The sequence below is a fragment of the Lissotriton vulgaris genome, chromosome 3_1 (assembly GCF_964263255.1).
Source record: "Lissotriton vulgaris chromosome 3_1, aLisVul1.2, whole genome shotgun sequence".
Lineage (NCBI taxonomy): Eukaryota > Metazoa > Chordata > Amphibia > Caudata > Salamandridae > Lissotriton > Lissotriton vulgaris.
Genome location: NC_141689.1, coordinates 1,851,783,164 through 1,851,806,767, shown reverse-complemented (window position 1 = coordinate 1,851,806,767; position 23,604 = coordinate 1,851,783,164). Strand labels below are relative to the sequence as shown.

Here is a 23,604-nt window from a genome sequence, read left to right as displayed (position 1 = left end):
TCAACGCGGGCGGTCGGATTTCTCAATGCGTGTGGCAGCGTATGCTCGTGACCGCTCAAGTAGAGAAACCATCCTTATGCCTTGAGAAAGCTTCAACTCGAGTAGAAAATCTACTTGAGCGGCAAAAAGGAAGCAGCACCAGCTTGCGCTGTGCATGGAGCTGCTCACGATAATTTCACAGCGTGGACAAACATCTGGTGCTGAAAATTACTGCAAACTGCATTTTTTCTAACTCACTCCACTCCTTGCGGTTCTCCGCGTAGCGCTGCAGAGTTTTTTTTGCACTTCTTGGAGTATCCATGAACTCCGCCAAGGCTTACTCGCCACTAGCCAGCACTCGCAAATTGAGGCTAGCTTCTACTTGTTATTTGCCCTAAACTCAAGGCTGTCTTTCTTCCTATGAAGTTCCCCACTTTTGAATTATCTGTCAACCGACTCCTCCTAGGCCTAAGCACCTCGGGGTGATTTAATTTACACAGTTGTGCTATACAGTTTTTCAATTGTTTATTCTTTCATAATTCATGTGTTTTCTTTCAATACTTGATAAACCGTCCAAGTTTAATTTTATACATGTTCCTTCATATGCTTTGATCCTAAAGAAGCCCACGGCTCTCACTCTGTGGACCGTGGTGGATCAGTTGCATTTGTTCCCTGATTCTTTTTTTCAGCACTTGATGCCGTTTATTTTGCTTGTAATGTCAATCCACTGTTTTGTCCTTAGTGAATTTAGCAGTGTCGAATTCTTGTTGAGCTGCAGTTTTACTTTCACTTTTTTTAGGTTCCATTTTTGAACTTTTAATACTTCCATTTTCATTCCATTTCTTTTTGTATGAAACATCTCACTCGTCGCAAGAAAGTAGAACAGGTAAAACACACATTTTTGAAGCAAAGTTTCTTTAGTTTTGAAAGACAGAGAACATCCTGTGAATATCGTAACACAAAAAAGGAGTGTGAACACCGAAACCAGCTCCAATCCTGACATGTCTGTGCAGGACTGCGGGCCGGGGCTGCTGCAGGTGATTCACCATGAGCAAAATGCTCAAAAAGTGCTTCAAGTCATCGCCAGTACAACAAGCCTGAACTACATTGCATCACTTCCTAATGATTAAAAAAAAACACAGTGACAAGTAATCCTTCCGAGAGAATGCGCTTTGATAGCCGTGCAGGAAACAGGAAATGCTCTCGTTCCTCTTTGCAAGGAGTCGTGCTTGTCAATGTCGGCTTTGACTGAGAAGAGGGAAGGTAACATGCAGGGACCGGGGCTCGCGGCATCCTTTGTGCTCCTGATCACTGCGGCATTGTCCTCGCCAGGTAAGCGATGCAGAACTGGGCTTCTTTTTAGGTTAAACTCCGCAGACTTGAATCCTGCCTGGGGCTGTGGATCTCGGCGGCAGGGCACCTCCCTGGGAACCAAGCCCTTCTCTCTGAAGGCACTGGTTCCACCCTTCTGCCTTCAAATCACATTTTAAATGTTTCTTGCTGCCTTGTGTTGTATCGAATTTGACCACTCTGAGTTCACCCTGCACTTACTGTATTGGATTGTTGACGGACGGGTGCTTATTGTCAAACAAACTGCGCTTTTTAGAAAATTGCACACGGTGTCTAAAGTAGCGCATCATCAAAGAGCGCTGAAACGAAATGTATAGGGTGAAGTTCGAACAAACATCAACTGTGTACCAAGGAGCAGTAAAAAAAGGCTTCACTGGCATGCATGCACTGGAGCAGGAGAGAGTGTGCAATTAGGGGGCGTGTTTGTGAAGTGAATGAAACACAGACATACCTGTTACATGTACTGTTATGTACTTACTTAGGAAGTTTTCTATGCAGAGTTTTTCAGTGGATCAAGGTAATAGCCAGATAATTAACACTTGGAACCAAAGCTCTGATGGCACCAAGCAAGCGAAGAAAGTGAGCTTGACTCTCCCTAGAACAGCTCGCTTTCCTCTTCATCCAAACATCTATCAAGTCATACTTTCAGCCTTCCATCTGCCCGTTAACATCCACTGTCTCACCTTTACATTCTGTCAACCATTCATTCTTTCATCCATCATTCAATCTTTCACCATTCCATACATCCATTGGCCATTTCATCCATCCATTCACACATCCATCATCTATGCAGGCATCCATTCAAATATACAGCCACCCTCATCATCCCCCATTTGCTTTACACATCCATCACTTGAAGCTGTTCATCCATCAATTTGTTTTTCTTCCATCCATTCATCCTCTTAGAATTCCTTTTGTTTTGCCACCCACCATATTCTTAGATTTCAATTTACCATGCCATCCATCCACTCATCCTCTCATATTTCCATTTAATCTGCCATCCTTTAACTCGACGAGCCACCCATCCTCGCGGATTTCCATTTAATCTACCTTCCTTTCGCCCACCCATCTATCCTCTCAGATTTCTATTTACTCTGCTATCCTATCACCATCCAAGCCATCCTTTCTGATTTCTGTTTACTCTGCCTTCATCTCACCCACCCATCTATTCATCATCTTAGATTTCTTTTTATCAGTCCATCTATCCATTCTCTCAGATTCCCACTTACTCTGCCACCCTTTCATCCACCCATCTTCCAATCCTCTCACCTTCCCATCTACTCATCTGTTCACTCACCCACCCTCTCACCCATTCATCCACCCATCCTTTTATCCTCTCATCCACCCATCCTTTCACCTTCCGACCCACTCATCCCTCCATCCTCCAAGATTTCCATTAACTCTGTAATCCTATCATCCACCTATCTACCCATCGTCTCACCCACTCATCCCCCATTCCTTTTACCCTCCTATCCTCTCATCAACCCATCATCCATCTGTCCTTTCACCCACACATTCATCCATCCTTTTATACACCCATCCATCTATGCTTTTACCCACCTACCCATCCATCCACCCATCCATCCTTACATCTATCCACCCTCCCAGTTTCATTCACTCATCCATCCATTCATCCTCTCATGTATGCATCCATCCATCCATTCATCAATCAACCATACAACAATCCATCCATCGTTTGAAATTTCCATTTACTCCGTTCTCCTATCATCTACCCATCTACCCATTGTCTCACCCATTCATCCGCCAATCTTTTTACCCACACATCCTCTCACCCACTCATCCACCCATCCTTTTACCCACTCATCTACTCATCATTTTACCCACTCATCCTTTCACCAACCCATCCATCCATCCTTTCATCCATCCATCCAACCATCCATTCTTTTACTCACACATTCTTTCACCCAATGTCTGTCATTTTACACATCCATCCTTTAACCCACCCTCCATCCTTTCACACACCCACCCATCCATCCCTCTATACCTTTGTCCATTCAGTCATCCATCCATCCATCCTTTCAACCAGCCATGCATTTACCCACTCATCCATCCTTCAATCCACTGGTCCTTTCAACCACTCATTGATTCATCCTTTCACCTACTCATTCATCCATATTTTCACCCACTCATTCATCCACTTATCCATCCTTCTTTCCATTTTTATCTTTTAGTGTTAATTATGAGCTTTTATTCGCCAAATTACAGATAAATGAGGCCCATGAAGAACCCCCCCCCCCAACTGTAACTGCTAAAATGAGGGGTTCAGAATGCCCCTGCAGTGGCTTATGCACTGCAAAGTGAATATGGCCTTTCATTGTTCGGTTTTCCTTGATAAGAAATGGATAAAATTGACAAAGGTCGATAGGCAAAGGTTTACACCAGTAATGGAGAGCATGGTTAGTTGAAGGTTTTGTTGAGCATGGTGTTTTTTTGGGTACTTCACACAATCTTAAAGGTCTTGGTGGCAGCTGAGTGCTAAACCCAGTGTGTCAGAACTCCTTTCAGAGGGTCACAGGGCATGCAGGGGCTACTGGCCTAACCGTGGTGGTTGATGCCTTTTACACCTGATGTCCCAGGGCCCGACCTACTATGGATCCTAAGCAACTGGGCCAAGTATCCCTTCTGCACTTGACTCTGAATGATAGCTGTGGTTTAGCAGTCAAGGCTTCCTCAGGTGGAAGGGGATGTGGATACAGGTCAGTGAACATGACTCATAACTCAAAGTGCAAACAGTATGGACAACAAATCAATGTCTAGCCAAATACTTGCTTTTATAAGAAAAAGTAGTATTGTATTTCTAATTCTACAAATGCAAAGAATAAAACAGTCAGAAGCAATAACACAATCCTTTTGAGGTTGGGGCTCTAGTAGTTGTCAAGCAAATCTCTATCCCATCCTCCTTTGTGTAACGTGTTGGGGAGATTCCCCTTTCACTGGTGGCCACATCCGAAACATGTACTCTACTTGTCCGTACTCAAGAGTGCCTCTTTGACTTTTCCGGTTTCAGTCAGAAGCGTCTGTGATTCTGCAGCACTGTTAGTTGCGAGTCCCCTGGGGCCCAACTGGCCCAGATCACATCTTACCCGCTCTCGCAGAATGGAAGAGTTCAGCGGTGAAAAGGGTGGCCTCTGTATGATCACCCGCGAGCCAGCTTTGCTCAGAAAAGTCAGGCTACCGGAAGCCCATGCAACAGCAGCTAGCATGAAAGCTCTCTCTTCTGAGCAGCGCTATCAAAGATGTCTCACTTGTCAGAGCCATTCGTAGCTCCCAAACACAAGGTAAGGTGGCTTTACCCAGCAGGGGTTAGGGAGAACCTTTCTTCAGCTCCCAAATAGAGCCGGCAAGGGTCCAATGTCGTTCTCGTCATCAGCGGCAGTCCTCAGTGGTCAGCCAGGGGCAGTTCCCTTGCAGTGTGGGTCCAACTCACCAAATGTACACTCAGTCTCTTCTTCTGGCCCACTGATCTTGGCAAGTTAGGTGCTCCAGGTTCCAGGGCAGGTGGTCTTGGTTTTCCTGTGTGATGTCCTCACACCCAGTAGGGAGACTAGCAGGTTTTTGCACCCAGTCCTGGTCACAGGCAGGAGTCTTACAGAACTTCCCCTTCTCACACAGCCTGCTTGACCTCATGGCAGAAGAAATATTTTGGGGTATCAGGCACTGCTTCTTATAGTCCTTTTCCAGATACCAAATGTGATTTATGGTCTGAATCTTTGAAGTTTTATGTTGGTGTTCAACTTCTTTTTTGAAGCGTGCATTTTTCTTTTCTTCTTTCCTCTTGAAAGGTTGTCTGTCACATCAGGCAAGACTCTAACGTAGATTATCCCACAACACAGTTCATGGGAGTGACCAGAGTTCCAACCTGGATGTCAGCCACAGTGATATGTGCATCAAAAGCTTAATCCGGGGTCCCAGCCTTACTCTTTAAGATTCCTTTATCGGCCCCAACTCCTTTCTGAGATGTGCCCAGGCCCCCTCCTTGTGATGTATTACTGAATCAAAGAACAATCTTTTGAAGTGTAAAGGGGGTGTCTCTTCCTCCCTTCTTCCAGTGTGTCCTATCCAGCTCACAGGAATGCAGCAGTATACAAATGTGCCTGAGGGAATTTGTCTACTCCTTGTGTCTTCACAAGGCAGACCTGGGCTTCCCAAATGGAACCCAGGGTCCTCCATGTAATGTAAGCCTGTATGATTCACTCCAGTGACACTCAATAAAAAAATCCTGTTCACCAGTACTGACCATTACACAGAATACTGCCCCCACCGTGCTGCTTAACTCCTGGTGAAGGTGGAATCCTTCCATCACTATGAGGGTAGCACTTTGGGTGCCCCTCCCGCCCGAATACGGCTGCAATCCATGAGACAGGCCTGTGTCCTGGTGCACACGTATGATTCGTGTTTACCTATGACAAAACATCAGCATTAGGGATCCAAACAGTACAGTTGGGCACTGAGGGCAGGGGTGTACATCTTCAGCCATGCGAATGGCTTTTTCATTCCAACTCAGCGTATTCTACTTCCTTCTATGATGACCTACAATAACGTGTGTATTTGTAAAGTGCACGTTCAACCCTGATGGGGTATCTTGGCGCTGAATAACAGATGTTTATTGTTACCCAACTCAATGCTACTCATTTTATCGCCCTCAGGATGAAAGGCTGAGTGGACCCCCCGGGATTTAAACCTATGACCATGAGGTCGAACACAGGTTCCTGCAGTGGATGCATTAGTCCACTGAGCCATCAGACCCAGCAACACATTTCTGTTGATAGCTGTTAAACTCTGTGGTACCTATGATGCCCTCTTTGGGTTCTTGGTGTGAGTAGATTTCTGAACATTCATAGGGTCTGTAGTGTGTTTGTTTCTTGAACTTATGGCTGGTACAAGGGAAGAAAGTTCACTTTCACTGTGTCATCTTTTTAAAATTTTAATACTTAGCTGCTCTGTAATAGATGAAGTTGTTTTAGTCTTTTCCTTGTGACATCTTTATACTGTGCTTTACAAAATGTTTATCTTAGTGAGATCTTGAATGGGGGAGTAAGGATCTTTCATGGCTGTATCAGTCAGATTGAACACTCACAGCAATATTCTGGATGTTGTTCATTGCCATCAGCAGGCTATCCCTGAAGCCGCTACGTGGGGTCATCAGAGAAAGTGGTCTGGATTTTTACATGTGTGCTGAAGACACTCAGCATGTGTTTAGATGAATAAGCGAGAAAGGAGGACATTTATGACTTGCGTGTAGACACCGTTTCGGGATGATGGACAGTAGACTTCCATTGTATCAGTTCAAAATTGCAATGCAACTGGTGGGCTCAGAGGTAGCACCCACCACCATTCACATTGCCTGATGTAGTAGGACCAGTCTGTTGAGAACCTAATCGGTATACAACCTTTAGCACGCATTTTTTACAACGCACTATCATTACAACGCAGGCATTACCACGCATACCATTACAGCACATTGCGCTGGGGGGCGCTCTAGGATAGGGAATACGTTTAATTTTCTATCCAACACCTTCCCTAGTGTCCACGGGGACTGGAGTTGGAATAGAAAATTATACTTACCACTATCCAGCACCTCTAAGCGCTATGCGTTATAACGGTATTCGTTGTAAATACCGCGTTGTAAAGGTATGCGTGGTAAAAGTATGCGTGGTAACGTCATACATCCACCTAATCAGCAGAAATCTAGGTGTATGTTTCAATTATGATCTGCCCAAAAATGCAGATTTCAGTGGTAATCTAGTGGTAATCTAGGCTCCCTTTTTTCTTTTGTAGATGTTAGAATCACCAGAGGATGGCCTTTGTTCTTAGACTCTGAATGGCAAGGACCACCCAGTGTGCAGTTTCTTAGGTTTAGAATATTATGGTAAATTCTGAAAGTGTTACCTTTTTTAGGTTTAACAGGATTACAATTATCTATTCACACAGCATTGAGTGTTGTTGGTTAGATGGATCATAATGTCAAGTGTTGGTATCGACAATTCTTTATTTGATGTTCAAAATGTGTACTGGAATTATGCAAAGAGCCCAGACGTACAGTTAAGACTATCTTGAAATTGAAGAAAAGAGAGTGATCCACACCCATTTTTGCTCACTTGCATGACTGTCAGTCCCCAAAAGGTGGTGAGGTTAAGGTAGTTACACAAATCCATAAAATATTTCTCTTGAAGAGCCCAAGTTACATCAGTAATTGTTTCGTCCTCACCTTCCCCCAGGCACCCTAAGATGAACATCAGTAGATACGAAATTGAATATTGCCAGATGAAGGTGGAAAGAACCTGTGGATTGGCTGCAGAAATTTGAGACACCAAGCCCGAACAACTTGCCCAAGGCTGGACTGGCCGTAGTGGGCACCGGGCATTTCCTCTGAGGGCCACAACGGTGAGGGCAAGTTTTGGGCATCTGGGGTGCAGTTTGTGTTACGGGGGTCCTGCAACATCGGCACTAGCAAACAGCTCGGGCCGAACCTCCCCACCACCCCTTGGGGGCCAGCAGAGCAGTTTGCCAGGGCCAGTTTCGGTTCCCATTCCGGCGATGAACTTGACCCTTAAAATTAGTGGAAGTAATTTAGTCAGCTAATTAAATCTGAATTTGAGAACCTGGCATTTGGCTCACCATGGCCTAGGCCACCTTAAGAGCTCTGTCATCCACTCTTGTTTTCATTTGACTAATATAGGAACCTAGACCAGTGACACGAAATAGGATACTATAGATTGTCTACTAGGGTTATTGTTATCCTCCCCAGCCCCAACCTGACATCCAAATTGTCGGTCATGAAGAATGATTAATTTCCCCAATATTTAAGATATTGCTAATAAAACTGTAGTTTAAATATGAAGGGGCGTTTGGCCTAGTCAGTGGTGTTTGCATTGTCTTACGCATTGTGGTCACCGGTGCCTTTTGAAGTACATTGTTGGTAAGTGAAAAGATACCTCTGTTGGTCATAGCAGGGGATAGGGTTGTCGCATGTCAATTTAGGTGTCATTTAAAGCATGGAAGGCAGAAAGAGGCAATGCTTTCAATGCCAGTGAGGTTTTCTTACTGGCATTTCCATGGCGTTTAAGTAACTATACGTTAGGGTAATTAAATATTGCTGTGGATTATGGAATAGTGAGAGGCTTGGTGATGTTAGTTCTTATTTTTAGGATTTTGGCGTGAATGTATTGGTTGAGGTTGCTCACTATGTTGTATTTTCTGAATCTTAAAGTTATATGTTTCTTTCTTTGAGTACTTTAAATAGTTATGATGCTTAATTATACGTTATTGCAGTGATTACTGCATGTCTCTGTCCTCAAGTGTGGGTTAAGGAATCTGGCTTGCTATCTGGGGCTTCTTGTTGTGCACCAGAGTTATTCTAGTCTCAATTCTTTCTAATAAACATTGCCAGTTTAAGGATAACAAACACTGGAAAGCCTGTTTGAATGTGCTTTATGCAACCTAGAGCATGTATCTAAGCTCTTTATTATCCCATGTTTGCACCACACTTTGCCCTTACTTAAAGACAACCAGATATTTTCAAATACGCCTAACTTCATTTCCTTTGGAGAATTCCAGCAGTCTACCTGACCAGATAGGCTTTGTCTTCTCCTCATGGAGCAGTGGTTAGCTGGAGACTCAGTGGTGAGCAAAAGAGCAATGGATTTAAACCAGATCTCTTGACTAGGGGTGAATGTATAATTCATTCAGCATTCTGTCCATTATTTGTTTGCGTCCCCTAAGTGGGAGGGGTTTGCCCAGACGTGGGTCCCCTGCTCACTGTGCCACTGGATTCAAGCTAGCCTGGCTGATGAAGGGTAATACTCTGAAACCGGTCCCAGGATGTTTGTTTCCGGTCCAGGGAGGACCTGGCTTGGCAGTTCGATCTGGACTGTTCCCATGAGGCACAGGGTCAAGACTGATTTTCATAAGCCTGGGTCTAAACTGAGGTGGCATCGTGAGCAAAAGAACAATGGATTTAACCTAGATCTCTTGACTGAGGTGAATGTATGATTCATTCAGCATTCCATCCAACATTTGCTTGCGTAGCACTTTTCGCCCTAAATGGGATGGGTATGCCCAGAAGTGGGTCCCTTGCTCACTGTGCCACTGAATTCAAGCTAGCCTGGCTGATGAAGGGTAATACCCTGAAACCGGTCCCAGGATGCTTGTTTCCAATCCACGGAGGACCTGGTTGGCAGTTCGGTCTGAACTGTTCCCATGAGGCACAGGGTCAGGGCTGATTTGCATATGGCTGGGTCTAAACTGGGGTGGCATGGTGAGCAAACGAACAATGGATTTAACCCAGATCTCTTGACTGGGGTTGAATGTATGATTCATTCAGCTTTCCGTCCATAATTTGTTTGCGTAGCACTTTTCACCCTAAGTGGGCTGGGTATGCCCAGATGTGGGTCCCTTGCTCACTGTGCCATTGGATTCAAGCTAGCCTGGCTGATGAAGGGTAATACCGTGAAACTGGTCTCAGGATGCTTGTTTCCGGTCCAGGGAGGACCTGGCTTGGCAGTTCGGTCTGAACTGTTCCCATGAGGCACAGCGTCAAGACTGATTTGCACATTGCTGGGTCTAAACTGAGGTGGCATGGTGAGCAAAAGAACAATGGATTTAACCCATATCTATTGACTGGGGATAAATGTATGATTCATTTAGCATTCCGTCCATCATTTGTTTGCTTAGCACTTTTCGCCCTAAGTGGGATGGGTATGTCCAGACATGGGTCCCTTGCTCACTGTGCCACTGGATTCAAGCTAGCCTGGCTGATGAAGGGTAATGCCCTGAAACTGGTCCCAGGATGCTTGTTTCCGGTCCAGGGAGGACCTAGCTTGGCAGTATGATCTGGTCTGTTCCCATGAGGCACAGGGTCAAGACTGATTTGCCTATTTCTGGGTCTAAACTGGGGTGGCATGGTGAGCATAAGAACAATGGATTTAACCCAGATCTCTTGACTGGGGATAAATGTATGATTCATTCAGCATTCCATCCATCATTTGTTGCTTAGCACTTGTCGCCCTAAGTGGGATGGGTATGCCCAGACGTGGGTCCCTCTCTCACTGTGCCACTGGATTCAAGCTAGCCTGGCTGATGAAGGGTAATGCCCTGAAACTGGTCCCAGGATGCTTGTTTCCGGTCCAGGGAGGACCTGGCTTGGCAGTTTGGTCTGGTCTGTTCCCATGAGGCACAGGGTCAAGACTGATTTGCCTATTTCTGGGTCTAAACTGGGGTGGCATGGTGAGCAAAAGAACAATGGATTTAACCCAGATCTCTTGACTGGGTGAATGTATGATTCTTTCAGCATTCCGTTGATCATTTGTTTGCATAGCACATGATTTGTGACTAGGCATGCTTTAACAGTTCAAGAAGTCTTTATTCGATTAGTTCATCAAAAAAGACATAAAATACAATACAATATAAACACATAAAACATTTAAAACAAGTATTAAATCATTGACATCTAATCAGCTTCTTATGGAACTATACAAAAGTTTAAAAAGGGGTCAAGCACGACCATACATCCATAGAATACATGATATCTAAACAGTCACCACTTGATTATTTTTAATAAGCCTGCTTCTAAGCACCCAGGCCCACCCGAGAAACTTAGCAACCCCCACAACAATAAGCGGATCCAGGTTAGTTTTTAACAATCTCATTGCTTCCACAGCCGATCTGGTACCTAGGAGTCTACATACCGGTTTAAGCCATTTGGCTCTGGGGTCTGAGTATAATGGGCACACGTACAAAAAATGATTCAGGCTTTCCCCAATGCCATGACACTTTGGACAAAACCCCAATCTATCAGTTCCCCACTTTTTAGTGAAGTCCCCTATGGGAAGTGAACCGCATCTAAATTGAAAATATAGTTTGCGGTCCAAAGGTTTTGTAATAGTGTCCCAGTACCCTTCTAACTTGGGAATGTCCTTATGTACAATAAACAGTCCAGTGAGACTGCTCGAGCTCATTTTTGAGTACATGTTATGAGTCACCCATTCCCAATAACATTTTTTAAGTTCATTTTTTGATGGGAAATTGGCTGACTCGGGCGAGGACCACAATTCGCCTAAACCCAGAGAAAGTAGGGTGGCCTTAAGGTCTCTAAACCATCCAATTTTTGTGGCGCCAGAGCTATTTTTTACCTCGAGGCAGGCTTCTGCATAATGATGGAGTTCTGGCGTCGTCCACAGGCAGCGCCAGAATGTTAGTGGGCGAAGTCTTGCTTGATCCTCCACCGTGTGGCACCCCAGGTCGTAAAGAAGGGGGATTAATGGTGTCGACTGAGGCAGACCTGTAGCCATTCTTAAAAACTTATTTTGGGCATGTTTTAGCGAATCCAAATTACTTCCACCCCAGAGCTCCGCACCATATAGGACTGCTGATAAAACCTTTCCTCCATAAATCTTAATGAGCGGCGACATAGGCCTCGTGAATGACCCTTTGTGTTCCTTGATCAGAGCCCTGCCCAACTGTTGGTGTTTCATGGTCATAAGCTCGATCTGATGGGTCCAACTCAAGGTGTCACTAAAGGTAACTCCCAGATAGGTGAAGTACTTTGTCTGCTCCAGGGGGTTATCCCCCATGGAAACCCTGGCCTTAACCTGTTTGTGCCCCCTTAAAACCATAAATTTGGTTTTGGACACGTTCACCTCCAACTCATGTTCGCTGCAGAAACTCTCGAACCTTGACAGTGCGTTCTGCAGGCCCTGTCTAGTTCGTGAAATCAAGAGAGTATCGTCAGCGAACATGAGCAGGGGGATTTTCATGCCAGCCAAGCTTGGAGCATCCGTGGAAAAGTTGTCATAGAACTTGGTAACTCTATTGATATATAGAGAAAACAAGGTAGGTGCCAAAACACAACCTTGTCTGACACCTTTGGCCACTGGAAAGTTCTCTGTCACCTCACCAGGTTTGCCCCATCTTACAAATGCGTATGTCTGTGCATGGAGGTTCACTATAAGGCGGACCAAAATGGGAGGCATGCCCATATCTAATAGGCAGTTCCAAAGCCCGGCCCTCGGGACAAGGTCAAACGCAGACCTAAGGTCAACGAAGGCCGCAAATAAGTTTCCTTTGCCCAGGGTGACCGTCTTCCAGTGCAATAGCATAAAGCGAAATGCCTGGTCCAGGGTGCTCACATGAGGTCTAAACCCAGCTTGAAGTTGGGTAAGAATGTTGTGTTCCTCTATCCAGGCCTGTACCCTTGATAGAACAAGACAGGTTATGATCTTCTGGACCGATTCTTTCAGCATTCCGTTGATCATTTGTTTGCATAGCACATGATTTGTGACTAGGCATGCTTGAAATATTTTTCCTTGTCAGAACCCCTTTCAAAGGCCCATGGGGAAAGCAGGAAATACCATGTTCAATTGAGGTGGTGGAGACTAACTTTTACTCTTGATGTCCCCGGGCCCCCCTACTATGGGCTTTGAGCTACTGGGCCAAATATGCCTTCAACCCATGATACATTCATCAACCCCAAAAATGATTGTTCATGTCAAATGCTTGCTTTTATGTAACAAGCATTTGCACTTCAATAGGTCTCACGTTTGTAAGATTTATAGATATTGGGTTTGTAAATGATATTGTTTTTACCCATGTGTTTTGGCTTGGAATGGATGTATGTGATGATGAGTGGAGTTATTAGTGGTTGGATTGGAATTGTTGATTGTGGAATTGTATGGAGTGAATTTATGTAGTGGAATTAAGTGGCATGGGGTGCAGTGGAATTATGTAGATAGTAATTATATGGTATTTAGTGTACTGGAATTATGTGGAATGGGATTGTGTGTTATGGAGTGTAATTATGTGTAATGGTATTTTGTGTTGTGGAGTGGTATGTAGTGGAATTTAATTATGGGGCGTGCTTTTGAATTTTGTGACTAGATGTGGAATTCTGTGGTGCGGACTAGATGTATTTGGTGTGTTGTGTAATTGTGTTGTTGAGTTGAAATATGTGGTATGTTGTCAAATTATGTGGTGTAGAATGTAAATGTGTAGAGTTGAACTATGTGGCATGGAAATGTGTGGCGTTGAGTAAAAGTATGCGGATTGATATTATGTGGCATTGCGTGGAGTGTATTTGTGTGGTTTGTGATACCAAGTTTAAAAGTGATTAAACATAATTATAAAGAAAGGCAACCTTTTATTGCACACAAATTCAGAAAAATAAAAAACGCCGTATTCCTGAAGAAGAAACATAATTTTTTATTTATCAAATCTTAAGTACCAGTAACTAACTAAATTAAGGTGGTTGAAGGTCATTTAATAAACGGACTAGGCAGCCATTTTTTAAAAGATACACGGATGCACCTGTCAAAGTATCGGTACAGAAGTTTGCGAAATAAATGAAACAGTGAGTTAATGTATAGATAGTGAGGTAGAAATGTTATCCATACATCTATGAATGCAAATATATAAACCTGAGGCACTTGTGTTTGTGCCCAAATGGTGTCAAACACGCATGATACAGCACTATTGAATTCGACACTGAGGACACAAGTATCGAGCACTTTATTATTAAGCACTTGTATAGGCAACTTCCTATGTAAACCTACAACGTGGAGGGCAAGTGAGGAGAAATGCTGACGGGCCTGCGTTACAATACTTAGTAGTCACTAAGTTAGTGACTACTAAGTATTGGGGATTCCCTGTTCAGTAGAGGTCCAAAAAAGAAAAAAAAACACAAGCTAGAGGATGCTGAAGATGCTGACAATGTGTTGACTCTGTTGGCCTACGGCTTGGTTTATTCTCAAATGTATTTTTAAAAACTGCTTTGTTTCTGCATGGAAATAAACATGAACGCCTTTAGTAAGATGTAATGATTGTGACTTAATGCAGAATAACGCTGCTTTAACAGTCCGGTTTCGTAAGGCACAGTCCCTCCTAAAAGTAGCTAGGGTGGGCATGTTCTTATTGCAAGAAAAGTTGCCCATTTGAATGGAGTCACTGCTCCCTGCTTGCCATTTTAAACCCTTTCCCTCTGCCCCATTCCCTGAAGGAGACAATGGTTCCTGTGGCATATTACTTATCTGATACTTAATGAATATAGCAAGCTTAATAGCAATTCAATCATTAGAGGGAGGGTGGCAAAAAGAAAGAAGCACAACTGTACCAGTTTAAAACATTTTGTTGTATTTCAAATGAAAACGGATAGTACTGTAATTTTGCTGCAACATACATATAATGTACAAAGTGCAATGTGTCCCAAGTGATATTGTGAGCGAAACAAAAAACGTGTACAATTGAGTGAGCTATACAAGTTTCAGCTGTGACTATTTACAAAAGAAGGAAACTTTGACTCAAGGCAATCATTTCAACCAATTGTTAAACAGCGGCTATACAATCATAGGCACTGTGTTAGTCTGGTTCGTTTCCTAATGCGTCGACGGCGTTTCGACCCTTAGAGTCAGGGTCTCGTCAGGACTGGGCAGTGAGGGACGTCTACAAAGAAAATACTGTGAAATTGTAATTCTATGTGTAGTCGCCATGAATATTATGTATTCACTGGAAGAAGATGAAAAATTACCTTGCAATGGGGTGTATTCCAAAATGTAACCCATGCGTGACAAAGAAAAGTAAATTTACTTACAGTGAACCCAGCCGGGCACTGTCGAGAAGTGAGCAAACAAAGAGAGGCAAAGGATTAGCCACATATCAGAAGATGTAAATTGTACAAGGCACAGTAGGACTAGTCCAACCGCTCGACTTACCACTGTGTATGACAACTGGTAACGCGTCCTATTTGAATTATGGCGGTCAATGCCGTCAATGCGCAGGGTATTCAAGAATTACCTGTGGTAAGAAACGCTGTCTTAGTAAGGTAATAAGATTGAAGAATGTGCCAAAAGGTCACTGTTTACGGTAGCGATTATCTTCATACCTGTGCGCTTTCACGATCCAGCTCAATCGCTGCCTCCGATCGTTTGTTTGATACAAAGTTTGTGTTCCGCAGTCTCACGTCATCACGGTTATAACGTGATACGTGACGTGTGTACGTAGTCGCGGTAGAGAAAGGACTCGAGTGTGTTGTTTACAAGTTCGAGTCCGTAATCTTATGTGTTACAATTAGGTGGTATGTCACAATGGGGGCATGTACAAATAATGTACAATTTTATTGTAACACATATGGGCACTCTAGCTTTCATCCAGTACAATGTGGAGCATGTATACACGATTACAGTGTATAATTTTCTAGGACTCGATAGGACTCGAGTGTGTTATTTACGAGTCTGGTTTCACGGTTTATGTGCTGACAATTAGGATTGCGAGTGTTGGCATATTATAATAGGAGCATGTACGGACAGCCTATTGTAATGACAACATGTATGGGCATTAAAATTATCATCTCATATTGATACAGCACAGTGTTGCACAAGTATACAAGTTTACAATATATGTATTGGAACAATGTTATTAAACCAATGTCTACATAAACGAGGGAGCATTTCATACCTCTGAGAATCAACAACTATATACACATGTTTTAGTGGTATATACATTATCTAGCATGCAGAAGAGACATGATCTCAAGGTAGATATAGAGCCATACAAAACATACAGATGCAAATCTCATCAGTGTGATACACAGCATAACAAATTCGAAATTTACAGGAACATAGGGAATGTTATTGACATGTATGTTTTAAGTCAAGGTAGAGACAAAACCCCTCCATTCATCAGCAGAGTTCAACCCTTCAATTATTGAATTGATTTTATCAATCCAGTGACATTCACGGCGTTGTAATATATGAGCAATGTTGCCCCCTCTCTCCGGTAGTGTTGCAATATCTACGACTTGACACCTCATTTCATCTGCAGATTGATTGAATTCTTTGAAGTGGGCAACAAGAGGTGCTGACAGAACGGATTTCCTTATGCGGCTACGATGTTGCCCTATTCTGGCTTTTATCAGTTGTTGAGTCTGCCCCATATAGGGTAAGCCACACGGACACCAGATGCAATACACAACATTTCGTGTATTGCAATTTGAAAAGAAATCAAGGTTATGATCACAGTCCCCATGTTTAAAATTAGTTATTTTACATGTTAGTGGGCAGATCACACAGTTGCCACATGGGTGATGACCAAGAATAGGGGGAAGGTTCCAGGATGATTCAAGCGTCCCACTTTTCTGAGCGGTTGTTTCAGTAGATAACCTGACCAAATGATCTTTTACATTTTTTGCTCTTTTATACGCAAATAAAGGTACATCAATATCAGGGTCAATACTTTTAATGATGTTCCAATTTTTTGTGATCGTGAAACCAGACTCGTAAAAAACAAACTCGAGTCCTATCGAGTCCTATAAAATTATACACTGTAATCGTGTATACATGCGCAACATTGTACTGGATGAAAGCTAGAGTGCCCATATGTGTTACAATAAAATTGTACATTGTTTGTACATGCCCCCATTGTGACATACCACCTAATTGTAACACATAAGCTTACAGACTCGAACTTGTAAACAACACACTCGAGTCCTTCCTCTACCGTGACTACCTACGCACGTCACGTATCACGTTATAACCGTGATGACGTGAGACTGCGGATCACAAACTTTGTATCAAACAAACGATCGGAGGCAGCGATTGAGCTGGATCGTGAAAGCGCACAGGTATGAAGATGATCACTATCGTAAACAGTGACCTTTTGGCACATTCAACAATCTTATTACCTTACTATGACAGCGTTTCTTACCACAGGTAATTCTTGAATACCCTGCGCATTGACGGCATTGACCGCCATAATTCAAATAGGACGCGTTACCAGTTGTCATACACAGTGGTAATTCGAGCGGTTGGACTAGTCCTACTGTGCCTTGTACAATTTACATCTTCTGATATGTGGCTAACCCTTTGCCTCTCTTTGTTTGCTCACTTCTCGACAGTGCCCGGCTGGGTTCACTGTAAGTAAATTTACTTTACTTTGTCACGCATGGGTTATATTCTGGAATACACCCCATTGCAAGATAATTTTTCATCTTCTTCCAGTGAATACATAATATTCATGGCGACTACACATAGAATTACAATTTCACATTATTTTCTTTGTAGACGTCCCTCACTGCCCAGTCCTGACGAGACCCTGACTCTAAGGGTCGAAACGCCATTGACGCATTAGGAAACGAACCAGACTAACACAGTGCCTATGATTGTATAGCCGCTGTTTAACAATTGGTTGAAATGATTGCCTTGAGTCAAAGTTTCCTTCTTTTGTAAATAGTCACAGCTGAAACTTGTATAGCTCACTCAATTGTACAAGTTTTTTGTTTCGCTCACAATATCACTTGGGACACATTGCACTTTGTACATTATATGTATGTCGCAGCAAAATTACAGTACTATCCGTTTTCATTTGAAATACAACAAAATGTTTTAAACTGGTACAATTGTGCTTCTTTCTTTTTGCCACCCTTCCTCTAATGACTGAATTGCTATTAAGCTTGCTATATTCATTAAGTATCAGATAAGTAAAATGCCACAGGAACCATTGTTTTCTGGATAAACGCATTACCCTGGTTCCGTTATGAGTAGGGTTTCCCTTGTTCTCATTTTCCCATTCCCTGAAGGAGGCACTCCCTAGGGACTGGCATAGCAGGGCACTGCGCCAACAAATGAACAGAGGAGCAGCCAACACTGCAGCAGTGGGGATGCACTTTTAATATTTTCCACTATAATGGTTGGTGTGGTGGTATAACAAATTACCACCAGTGGTATTCCTACTGCCCGTTCCAAAACATATGCCATCAGGGGCATCCCATGTGAAGCATGCTGTACCATTTCGAAGACTGACTTTGACCCTATTGCTGAAACACTGAATGCTACCCTTATGGTGGGAGATAAGATTTACAAGTACATTTTGTATTATTCACTGGTGAGCTCAGGCTTGTGACATTCCTGTGCTGCTATGTAGTATTCATGAGATGTGCGATACCATTACTATCACTACATATTAACCAATAAAATGGATGATTTTTGTAAAGTGGCTGCATTACACACCTGTTTGATAACACAGGAAATAGAAGTTGTGGTGACATGCACATGTTGACCATCATTTTGAAAGAATATAAACCTACTAAAATTACATAAAATGCACTTTATGGAATTTTAACTATTGATCAAAACCACATTGTCAGTACATGTGAATAGCACATTCATGTCATTCGCATATTACTAATTTTTTTCCTCACAGATCTCGCTGGCTGCATGTCGCACCTGAGACAAGCATGAACCGCACTGGAGCAAGCAAAGTAAAGACAAGAATAATTAAACAAATGCGGTACAGATTCCTTGGTACGCTCATTCCTAGTGGGTGCAAATATCGGCATAAAGCAAAGACTTGCAATGGGTTAAAAATAATAAAAGTTAATACATTATGCAACCCACAAAAACCAAGTACCTGTAAGCCAGAGTTCAAACAATGGTGTGGCGCCAAAGCACAGGAGCAGGGTGCTGTTTTACCAACCTCGTGTACTTACGTGATGCATTCGAGATAGAGAACGGACTTTCTAGGGAATAAGAACTAGGAAGTGTCCCTCAAGGTTTGGCCATTTTGGAATGGTAGAGTTAGAGCTATAGAAATCGAACTAGTAACTGTGAGCAACAGTAGTTAACTGCCGCTCACCCACCACAGGAACAATCAAGAGCCTCCTGGTCCACTGTGATGATGTGGTCCATGGAGCCTTTTCCGTGTTGTGACTGCGTTATGAGTGGGTAGGGGGGAGGGCATGGGTAGCCTTCCCCTAGTTAAAGTACAAATCTTCCACCTCTCCTCACTGCTGCCGTCACTGCCATGGTCACTGTGGTCCAGATATGTTGGCAGAACAAAAGCAGCGATAATGAATGTGGCAGCAGGCAGGCAGGGATGCAAGCTGCCTGCTACGGCTTCACTGCTGTGCCGATGGGGTGCCGATGTTTTGAACGTAAGAGGAGACAAGATACGGCAAGCTTCTAAAGAAGTGGGTTTGTACAAACCGACTGCACTCAAAGCGGATCGCGCTAAAAGTACATTAAAAACCTCACAATTCAACAAATCGAAAACCAGCCACGTTACATGAACGATTGTGGCCGCCTAAAAGAATATAGTGCTCACGGACTACACATGAAGACACAAAAGCAGACGAAAACAGAAGTTAGGCATTGCTGCTTTCGGACTAAACAGAAGTGAGTATCGCATCAACAGCTGATGAAAAAACATCTAACAAGAGCAATGACAAAGTTAAACTAATGGTGAGCAGCAACAGAAATTACCCGCAATAGGCGGAGTTTCACCCAACATACTGATTACTTAATGCCTCAGAGAGGCAGCGCATGCGCTGCCTATGCAAGATCTAAAAAGGAGCATTTGCCTAATAACACAATGTACAATACAACTCACTGCAAACAATAAATACTGTGTTCTTGAGGGAAGCCCACTAGTGTTACCCAGGTCAGCTTTCCAGTCCGGTTGCTGTCCTCAGCGCCCCTTCAATGCGATTAGTCTCTCCTGGGATCTGGGGACAGGGATCTGATGCTTCCAGACGGGTAAGTTGAAGTTGTTGCTCTTACTCTCCATGTGTCACACCAAGTGGTGTCTTCTCAGCTGCATGTGGGGTCAGGGAAATTGCATTTTTCCTCCTTCATGGTCCCTTACTCCTGAAACAAGAGTAGGGTCTCAGCAGCACATACCAGGAGACGGCCCTCTCTTCAGCATGGCCCCCACTTGCCATGCAAGGGTCATGAGTGGCACGAACAAGGTGACAGCCCTCTTTGGGTCATGGCACTGTGTCGAGCAGTGGTCTTCATCTCTCACAGTGCACTACCAAGGGTTCTAACACTAATTCTTAACTGTGGCCCCTACCTGGCAAGAGTATTGCGGGCTTTGGCACAAAGGCCGGCAGCCCAATCACTGTGGTAGACGGCCCAGAATCCCACAATCCTCTCCTAGGATCCATGCAACAGGATCCCCTGTGCACCTCACTCCCTTCAAATGATCTCTTTCACCTCACATGTGTTGAATCAGGCACAAACTGGTGCTACAGGCTCCAGGCGAGACTTATTCGTCCTTCACCCAGCATGGGAGACTGGCAGACTCACGGTACCCAGTCCTGGTCACAACAGATGAAACTCGAGGTGAGTTTCTGCACTCTGGTATGCATATTCAGTTTGATAAATTGGGAATTTCAATCTTCCCATTTTATAATCTATTTCCAGACACACTTGTTTCTGCATTTGAAGTTCGTGTTCCGGGGGTTGCTCAGTTGGGGTGCTCACTCCTTTGTTGTGCTCTTCCTCTTGAGAGCAGTCTATCACAATAGGACAGCCTCCACACCTGATAACCCCAAACACAGGCCAAGGGAATGACTAGAGATTCACCAGGCACACATATATTTAAGCACCCCTCCAAGCCTAAGCAGACAGCAGTCCATGACAGAGGCCTAGTTTGTTTGCTCATGACCATTGCTCATGACCAAGGATCCAGGATGAGGCTGAGGAACTCAGGGCAGAGGTACACGTCCATCACCATATGAGGGACTCTCCATCCTAGCAGTCCCCTTCCAGATATTTTATAATTTTGTCTGTCCCTAAAAGCTTTTTTCCCTAAATATGCAATACTGTTGGTTCTGTGCTTTTGCCTGTGATTTATTTGCAAAACTGAGTTTCTTTTACTTTTAACTGTAATCTAGTTAGTGGATTTGTTCTGCTTTGAGATGCCCAGCTCCCCTTAGCACTCTTAGAATTCTTTTAGATTTTTAAAATATATTTGATCTAGGCAAGAGTGGCTCACCTTTTCCTAGGGCCACCTGATCTCATGCCTCTATGCTTGTTTTTTAAACAATGGTAAATTTCAGTTGTGTTAGTAATAGCATCTGTTATGTTTTCACATTTTGTTTCTTCATTGTTCTAGGAAATTCTTTAGAATCATGAAAAAAATGCACTCAATCCAAGCTCCTCAAACACATTCAAGGCCCTGCACAACTCAGGCTACCGCTACCTGAACATTCGCATCTCTTTCCACCAACCATCCAGACGCCTCCGCTCTGCAGGAATCCTACTTATAACCATCCCATGCATACACAGAACCAGATCAGGAGGACACACGCTCTTTTACATCCCTCCTAAAGCATGGAACGACCTACGTCTCCATATCAGTGCCTTCCCCTCTCTTCTTGAATTCCACAATAAGCTGAAGACCTGGCTTTTTTGTGCGATGTGCCCTGGTTGTCTGTGTCCCTCACTGCATAAAATTGTTGGCCTGACAACTTTTACAAAAAAAAAAACTTTTACAAAAAAATTTGTTGGCCTAGCATGAAGAGGAACGTCTCTGGATTGTTAATAACACCAGTGGCGGCTGGCATTTAATGGCGGGGGGGCCGGGCCGCGGGGAGGTGAAAAAATTAAATAAATCACTTAACTGTTTGCTGGCGCCGCCGTCTCCTCTTGTTCCTCTTCACCCGCTTCCAGGGCAGGAAGCAGTAAGCAACCGGCTCTCAACCTCTCAATAGCCAATCACAACTCTGCAATGCAGTGTTGTGAATGGTCTGAACGCTGTGGTTTGGCGCTCAGCCATAGAATGGGAGGCTGGACATGTTCTCCATGCAGGTTGTAATACAGCCTGATGGTTTGACCGGCCCTAGACGAATGGCCAAAGCATCCTGCGCAATTGGAGTGGGCAAACCAGAGCAGAGCAGCCCCGCCCCTACCCAGCTGAGAAAGAGGAAAAATAAAATGGTAAACACAATGATTTATTTTAAATATTTTCCTTTTTCGACCGGCATAGTAGGGCAACACTCCTCTGCCTCAGTGGAGGAGCCACCAGTGTAGACAACCATCTGTGCTCTGTATATCTGCCGAAATTGGAGCAGAGGGATAACTGTATGTTATACTTTGAAACTGCCCCCCAAATATTTGTATTTTTATAAGCAATGTTCTGTAGTGCATGGAGCAGCTACAATAGGGACACATAGGATTCCTGGACTTTGGGCCAGTCGTTGTTCGGGTCTCCTCAACAGAAAACAAACCAGGTCAAGAAGATGGTCAGGTATTTATGTGATAGTTTACAGTCAGCTTCTACCCCTGGCAGTGTACTGGGGTATCATCACTGCAGAGCTCTTTGCGACAAAAGTTTACCGATATCAGGAAGTGTCTCTCTTACAAAGCTCATGTGTCACTAAACACATCATTCTTCCTTCTTAGAACTTGGAGTAGAAAATATAATGGTGGCGGAACCATATGCACGTTTGAAAAAGAAGACCCATCTGAGGACAGTTCAGGATACTGGAGAATTCGGTGGGAAGGTGCCCACAGTGTGGAGGTGGTCACTTGATGGGGCTTCTCTGCATCACATAAATTGTTTGAAGTACTCAGCAAAACCATTTGTGTTGTCAAGCACCAGCTCTTCCATCACATCCTCTTCTGCCATACTACATGCAATTTTAATTTGCAGTTGGTGAAGTGTATCGTATCCAAAAGAAATGCACCGGATTAAAACATTGCCCCTTCCCCATGAGTATCTTGTTCGGTGGCATCCTTACTGCAAGGACTAGCTCAATGGCATGGTGCCCATGAGCAATTTTATCATGGGTACAGAATGACCCACTTCAATTAGGCCTAATGTTTTTCTTGAAACATTTAATATTTATATATGTATTGCAGCTGCAATTCCTCCACTAAGGCAGAGAAGTGTCGCCCACTGCTTTTTAGCTAGGGCTGGACTGGCGGGCACTGGGTGTTTTTCTCGTGGGCGGGAAGGGTGGGGGGGCCAGTTTGGACCGGTGGGGGCTGGTTTTGCAGTAGTGCTGCAATATCAGCCCCCTGCATCATAAGCAGTAGCAGCAGTATTTCCCACGAGCACCCCCTCCCTGTTTTCAGCAGGGCAAAAAAAGGAAAAATTAAATGATAATAAATAACATGATGTTATTATAATTTTATTTCTTCATGCTGGAGTCAGTTTTGGGGCGGATGGGTCTTGGGTGTCATCACAGCCAGCACAGCCACCAGAGGGAGGAGTGGCGGGCACTCTCTTAAGTGCGCAGGACGGATTGGCCGGCCGTCTTGGGCCAACCTAACAGCCATGCACTTGCATGTTCTTCACCCAGCTGCATTGCACAGCCCGGGTGAAGAACATGCACAGCCTCCCAGTCCCTGTCTGAGCGCCGAACCACAGCACTTAGACCAATCACGATGCTGCTGTCATGTAGTGTTGTGATTGACTTAGGGGAGACTGTGTGCTTCCTGCTTCCGGGACTCGTCAGGAAGAGAAACTGAAGAGACGATAGATGGC

The 23,604-nt window shown here is 43.9% G+C and overlaps 1 protein-coding gene across 2 annotated transcripts in view; it reads left to right on the top strand.

Moving 5' to 3' along the window:
* Window positions 1-1,009: 1,009 nt before the first annotated feature.
* Window positions 1,010-23,604, top strand: part of TMEM154 (transmembrane protein 154) — a 130,478-nt gene continuing 107,883 nt past the window's right edge. The window contains exon 1 of one of the 2 annotated variants that reach the window (XM_086963299.1): window positions 1,010-1,311. In XM_086963299.1, the coding sequence (XP_086819425.1) occupies window positions 1,215-1,311 (97 nt within the window). In that variant the 5' untranslated portion in view covers window positions 1,010-1,214. The remainder of the gene's footprint in view (window positions 1,312-23,604) is intronic. The other variant, XM_086963300.1, reaches the window with a different exon arrangement.